At 35.2% G+C, this 7,688-nt stretch overlaps 1 protein-coding gene across 1 annotated transcript; it reads right to left on the bottom strand.

Annotated features, from left to right (window-relative positions):
* Positions 1-1,464: 1,464 nt before the first annotated feature.
* On the bottom strand, positions 1,465-5,024 carry LOC109243608 (two-component response regulator ARR3-like). The gene is made up of 5 exons (XM_019410565.1): positions 4,597-5,024; positions 4,421-4,497; positions 4,250-4,327; positions 4,060-4,127; positions 1,465-2,292 (listed from the first exon to the last, which is right to left on the bottom strand). The coding sequence occupies exons 1-5, from the start codon at positions 4,916-4,918 to the stop codon at positions 1,899-1,901; spliced, it is 939 nt and encodes a 312-aa protein (XP_019266110.1). The 5' UTR covers positions 4,919-5,024; the 3' UTR covers positions 1,465-1,898.
* Positions 5,025-7,688: the final 2,664 nt, after the last annotated feature.

Consider the following 7,688-nt stretch of genomic DNA (forward strand, 5'->3'; position numbering starts at 1 on the left):
GAATCGCAACCCAATTCAAGCCTATTGAAACTAATGAATTTCCAACTTCTACAATCGATGCCGAAACCTATCAAACCAACTTCGATTGACCTCAAATTTTGCACACAAGTCATATATGACACAACAGACCTATTCCAACTTCCGGAACCAAAATCCGAGTCCGGTACCACGAAGTCAACTCTCAGTCAAACTTCTCAACTCTCCAAACTTCAATTTTCGCCAATTCAAGCCAAAATCACCTACGGGTCTCCAAATCAATATACGGTCACACTCCAAAATTATCATACGGAGCTAGCAGAACCATCAAAACTCCATTTTGGAGTCATTTACACATAGGTCAACATCCGGTCAACTCTTTCAACTTATACTTCCTACCTTGGGACTAAGTATCCCAATTCATTCTGAAACATCCGCGGAGCGCAACCAATCACTCCGACAAGTCAAATAACAACAAAAGAGCATAGAATAAGCAATAAATGGGAAAACGAGGCTACAGTACTCAAAACGACCCGTCGGGTCGTTACAGCTTTCCCCCCTCCTTAAGGTGACTTGATAATGAAAACTCATACCGCAAACCCAACTAAATTGGCATGGAAGTCTAATTGCTATTGTTATAATTAAATAGTTCCATATGGGTCATCCTCCAAAGGGATGACCAAATCTTTAGGTTGTTTAAATTAGTTATGTAAAGATTTGCCGCAGGAGTATAATTATTTCGATAAGATAAGAGAATGACATCTTACGTTAAGTATTTCACTCCATGACATATATAATTTATTGTCTCATATCTGCTTATGATCTTGGCCAGCTAGGGAAAGATATATCCAGAAGATATCAATGAGGTGTCCAATGCATTAATAAGTTTGGTGTTTTGACAGCAAGACACAATTTGGCATCTATCAATTATATCAAAAGAAACAACTAAGTAGTCTAACACGGCTTAATGTCCAAGCTTTTGTTAGGTGGTAGTACGAGCACTAACGCGTAATGTATGAATTTGATGAAATCGTCAATCGATTTCCAAACCAAAATTTGATATTTAAGTAGAGTTACAAGTTCGATATTCATCGACTTTCAAACCAAAAACTTACTAATATTTAAGTAAACCAAGTAGAAAAATAAGTATATTATGCATCGACTTTCGGACTATGCACAGATTGATCTAAAAAAAAAATAATCTAAAACAACATAATGCATCATGTATGAATTAGATGCACACCATCAACTTTCAAACCAAAAACTTAATATTTAAGTGGAGTTACAAGTTAACTGTCCATCGGCTTCCGAACCACAAAAATTCAACATTTAAGTGGAGTAAAAAAAAAAAAATTATTGTACATAGACTTTCAAACTATGCACCAATTGACCTCAGAAATTTCTCAATTATTTGAAAAAGTCTAAAACACCAACAAAACAAGATCGACCCAGATCCTTAGAATAAGGGAACATATCAAACATGTGTAGTTCAACTCAGAATCCAATATTCCTTTTAGCAGACAAGAATTGACATTTAATAAAGTTCGTATCAGAATCATATCAATCCATATCCCATTATTCAATTCCAACCATTTCTGAATCTGTCATTGAATTGGATACATTAATACTACTGCCAAATACATTAAAAGTAAAATAGGTAAGAGATTAAATTCACCAACACCAGAAAATGTTGATTCAATAGTGTCTAAATCAACTTTTCCTTAGTCATTTGAACATTCTTTTGTAAACCTCGTGTGATTAAACAATATCATTGATATGTGTCCCAAAAGTGACAAGCCAACAAAAAACCTCACTAGTAAGGGGCAATTGGCTTATCTACACAGCGTGCCCCAACGACGGAGGAGGCGTCGCGAACCCCACAAGTAGCAAAAAAGAAAGGAAAGTACATATATTGTATACCGTCACAAATCTTGGCTGCTCATTTTGAGTCGTCTTGTTGGTGATGTTGGCGAAGAGGGCATGGACGAATCAGTGGAATGTGTCGATGAATCAATAGAGAGGGACGACGAAAGTGCTTTGGGAGATGAAGGAGAGGAAGTGGAAGGCGGTGAAGGGGTTGATGAGAGGTCAAGTGATGGTGATGGCGACGGAGATGGTGAAGGTGACAATGATGGTGAAGGGGAGAGAGTCGGGGTTGATGACTCATCGGACGATGTTTCAGGCAACTTTCTCTTGTTCATTCCTTTTTCTTCTTCCCTAAATCGATCCTCGTTGAACATGTAACTCTTCAAACGTTTTACATCCGACAATTTCACTGGCTTCAATAGGAAATCTTCAGCACCTTCTTCCAGACATCTGTTAATAGCATCAGTATTAGTTTTAAGTAAAAGAATGTCTCGCTACAAAATTCTAAGGCATAATATATAAACAGGCCTTCAGACTTGGCCTCAGCTCGCAGGAGTGTGCACAAGTAGGCACCTCAACTTGTCTCCATTTTGTTTACGTGTTCAACTTTATACAAGTTGAGGTGTTTACTTATGCACACCCAAAGTTAGAGGGCATACTTGCCAGCTGCGGCAATGTTTGAGGGCCTGTTTATGTAACCAAATTCTAAAATATGCACTCCAAAATGATGTATCATAGACCTGAGAAGTGATTCTTCTTTTAAGATAAGTAAACTAATTTAAGTCAAAGAGAAAACAGCTTTTTCCATATCTGTTTCTGGTATGCATTTCTTCCTAATAAACAACATTAAAGCCACAACTTTTACAATGTGATATTCAAAAGAAGCTTTATGCATTGACATTTATTAGTGGCAATACCAAAATTGCTTATATTGCTAATCTAATCTTTACTAGAAAAAGATCATGCATTCATCTTTATATTACTAAATAAAAATACAACTGTTAAAGAAAAGAAAATGAGATGCTCTGGATTAAGATATTGTAAAGCATGTGTCCAACTACTCTTATTTTGGTATAAGATATTAAAATAATGAAGTGGTTGTTCATTCATTGCTTTTGGTCATGCAATAAACTAGTTGTTCAATAATAATAACTGATCACAGCTTCCTAAAAATGCAAGTCAAAACCTTTTTTTAATCAGAATTGATTAATTAAACAATCTAACAGATCTTCAAAGCACATGAACAAACGATACGTAAAGATATGATTCTATCTTTAATTTAATAGGGAAGATGGCTTTAGGTTGTCAATGGTACTTCCTCCATTATTCTTTCTTAAATTAATTGGAAGATAGCTTTAGGTTTTCAATGATATTTTCCTTATTCTTTTTAAGGGGTGGGAAGAACATGGGTAAGAAGAGATGAAAGTTCTTAACCTCTTTTTTTTTCCTAATAAATGCAATGGAATTAACTCTGCCTTCTTTTTTGGGTTAACCATCCCGTATCGGAAACCTACTGGCCTGATTAAAATCTAGATTCACACCGGATAGGTCCACAATGGGGTAAAACGTTCCCTTTTGAGAAGTTTTCCATTCTCAAAATTCGAACCTGAGAACTCTGTTAAGAGCGAAGGGATCTAACCATCCCGTCACACCCCTTGGTGGTGAATGGCAAGCACTTATCCGCACCTGATGTTTATACCAAATCATATTGATATATCATGATTAAGTCACAAATTAAGGTGGTAATGAGTATTAATTAATTATGATTTAAGGATAAAAGTGTATATGTAAGTGTCGTATATTTATTGGGCAGGTATAACACCGGGTGCAACTAAGTATTTACCGTGTTGAATTAGTATTGCTTCATGACACTCATTTTACGATAGCTAATATCTATAAACATTATCCCACACCAGATTCTAAAATGGCAGCCCGGTGCACAAGGTATCTCGTATTCACGCAAGATTCGGGAAAGGGCCGTACCCAAATAGACAGCCTAACCTAATGCAAGCATTAGTGATTGCTTCCACCGTTCGAACCTAGGCTGCACAAAGACAACTTTACCATTGCTTCAAGGCTCCACACCAGATACCAATCAAAAATATATTCAATATTTTCATTTATTCTCTTCTATAATTTCATTAATCAAAACAGAATATAAAGGCAGAGAGAGGATTAAATAAGTAGGAAATCCAGCAGCAAGGATTTTGAAAATACCTGTCAATTCTAGTCAAAACATTTTCAGAAGACATGATCACAACTGGAATTTCCCTAAAAGATGAACCCTGTTGACAATTACAAATTTTGGAAACTTAAGTACAATGATTGAATTTCCTATAAGAAACTCAACTATTAATATTTCAAGCAAAATAATTAAATAGAACAATAAAGAGAGTAAAAAAAGGACCTTAATCTTTTTGAGCAAATCATAGCCAGTCATTCCAGGCATACAATAATCTGTAATTATCATATCCACCTTCAAACCCTAAAATATTAAACCAACACAAAACAAATCAAAATCCATTAAAAAAAAGAATCACAGCAAAAAAAAAAAACAAAAACAATAAAATTTGCTTACATCAATTCTAACAGAGCTCTGTTCTTCATCCAATCCAAGATATTTCAAAGCTCTCATCCCACTATCCACTGTAGTCACTGTACAATTTCAACAAAAACACCATTTAAAACCTCAATTTTTCATTTAAAAAGAACCAAAATTCAGCTCAATATTAGTTTTTTTTTAAAAGAAATTACCTTTGCAAGAGGTAATTTTGAGGAGTCTTTCAATTACTATTCTGTCCACAAGACTATCATCAACAGCAAGAACATGAACTTCGTTAGTTGACTCCGTTAACGGCAACAACTCTTCAAACTCCTCCACTCTCTCCGCCCTTCGCCGCCGTGAAAACACGCCGTTTCTTGCCATCTTAATTTTAACAAAAATGGAATAAAACCCACAAATTTTATAGCTAAAGAAGAAAAACCCACAAATTTTCTTGAAAAAAATAAGTGGGAAAAATTGTAAAGCTCTCAACTTTTTTTTAGCTAAGAAGAAAAACAAGGAAACACAGAACATAAAAAGAGAGAGGAGTGTGTGTAATATAAATGTCTATCTGTCTTGTTCATGTATGTACACAATATACATGTCCTTGTCTTTTTTTTAAAAAAATATTTACTTTCTAAAAATATAAGTAAATGTATATAAATAAAGAGACCACAGAGAGAAAAAACAGAGTGTTGAAAATCAAATCTGGTGAAATCTACTTTTTAAATTAATAAGGGAGCAATACGGCTGAGATTCTGAAATCCACTTTGTTGGTGGTGATTTGATCTTTCTTGCCATATCCACGCGAGTTATTAGTACGATATTTTCTTACCGAGTTTTTCGCGAGATTATGTTTTGTATATTGTGGGTGGTTATCTTTTTTTTTTCTTTTTTCTTTTCTAAAAGGTTGACCTGAGGTCAATTTTGAGAATCCCGCCGTCAAATCAGAAGTGGGAAAGGCGGAAAATGTAACGACGCGGTTAACTTGTTACAAGAAATGGATGAAGATTTATTTCACATTTGAAACTTATTGAAAAATTCAAAATTAGAGTAATTTCAAGTAAGCCACCTAAATTTTGTAAGGTCGGAAGACTATTATAACTCTCATTCTCGTATATTTTATGATTTAATCTGACCTCCTTATGTATATCATTACTGGAGAAGTCAGATATGTACAATGTGTTGGAAATCAAGAATGAAAAAGCAAATGGTGATGCTCAATTTCTATCCTTAGCAGTAGGCATAGTTGATAACGTATAGAGGAGTTAATTTATTTTAATTAAAGGTATGGTTAATCGACAAGTTGCTAGTTTCTTCATTACTAAAGTTGGGGCCCTCTGTCGAACTTTAGGTTTTTTTTTTATTAGTTGTAAATATTTTGTTTCCCTTGTAATAAAATTTTAATAATTAATAAGTAAGGATTCAAAATAATCTCTCACGCTGGTGAAGGGAGTCGCTTGTGCTCGTTCTTTTTCGTCCGGGCCATGTGGGAAGATGGGTACCGAGTGTATACGTACTCGACGCACGGCGTCTTCTAGGAGACACTAGAATCGGCATTTTGTCGCCTTTCACTCACCGAACAGTGTGTCCTCTCCCCTTTTGGATCTGGTTAAGCGCAACTATTGGTAAACACTTAACCTCTTAGCAACAAAGTATGATGAGGGGACCTGATTAGGCGTCAGTCGCCCTACAACAAGATACTTCGTATTAAAGAAGAAGATCATAACATCATTGACGCTAATAACACGGCCGAAGCGAACCATGCTAGTACTTAAATCCTAAATTCCATTAGATTTATTCCTAATCTTGATTTGTTGCAGCAAGATTATCAGTTTGAGAGTGTTGTAGAGAAGAGAAAGCTAATAGGTGCATCAATCTTGGTTTTTTCATCCATGATAATTGTTAGTTTGAGTGCCCGTATGGATTACTAAAGAGCTTGGTTCTTTACCGTGTTCCTTAAGCGCAAAGTAAATAAGCAATACAATGAACACAATAATTTTTACGTGGAAAATCACCCAGATCAAAAGGTGCAAAAACCACGACCTACCACGTAGGATTTTCAACTCCAACTCCACTAGAACAATGAGCAAAAAATGTATCAATTACAAGACTTTAATTCAATACTCTCCAGTACTCCTACTACTCCTAATTTGATTCACAAGTTACTCTAACTTGTAAAGCAAAATGTTCACTCTAACTCACCAACTGTTTATGACGTTTGATTACAACTCAATTTCCTAAAACACATTCACTGGACTGACTAGGAAGAATACAAAGCAAGTAATCAACACCAGCAAAACAACTTATGACGCTTTAGTTGATCTATAAAAGGATAGTTCAGAAGTCCAAAGTCAATCCTATTTAAACACGACTTGAGATCTTCTAGGAGTCTTATTCATAGTCACCTTCCTCTTTGATAGGACTCCTACTGTTCCAAGGATTTCAAAAGCTTTGGGGTTTTTGTCTCTGACTGACTTATCCATATCTTCTTGAGCAACGACCCTTATCACTTATAGTAGCCATCTTCCATCAAACTCGGACCTGGTAACTTTGAGATAAAGTTACTATCTTGTAAATACGTACAAGTATCAATCATGATAAGCTGATCCTGTAACCTGAGGAGCTGGTTCTTCACAACAATTAAGCAGCTACATTGAGTACCTGGTTCTTTGAGCAATTAGTCATACTTTGTTAATCATCAAAACTTCAATACTCAGTAAATTTCCTCTTTTTGATGATAACAAACTTTGTACACAAAACTAGGCAATTACATCAAAGAGCAATATGATTACAACAAGTACTTTTGACATACATGTATGTTCACAACCCACTAACCTTATCTTCCCCCTTTTGGCATCATAAAAAATAACACAAACAGATGTTAGACATTAAGAACATATAATGTGAGATCCAAGGCCAAACAGGCAACAACACAAACATAAGAAAAGGCAAATAAACTAGGTTGATGATCCAATAGAGTACAAAGCAGTAAGCAGAGCAATTATGGTTAATGCCATTTGAGCCACATAACTCAAGGAATTTTGAATTTTCAAATTCAGTTCCATGGTCAATTCTTATACTAAAAACATTACATCCTATCTTTTGTTGAATCATTCTGAAAAGTACACAAAAAACATCAAAGGTTTCATCTTTAGATCTCAAAAACAAAGTCCAGGTATACATGGAGAAGTCATCAACAATCACAAACACATACCTCTTACCTCCTCTACTCCTTATTCTCATTGGTCCACATAGATCCATGTGAGGGAATTCCAGAGGTTTAGAAGTACTTACAAACTTC

This window comes from Nicotiana attenuata, unplaced genomic scaffold (assembly GCF_001879085.1).
Source record: "Nicotiana attenuata strain UT unplaced genomic scaffold, NIATTr2, whole genome shotgun sequence".
Classification (NCBI taxonomy): domain Eukaryota; kingdom Viridiplantae; phylum Streptophyta; class Magnoliopsida; order Solanales; family Solanaceae; genus Nicotiana; species Nicotiana attenuata.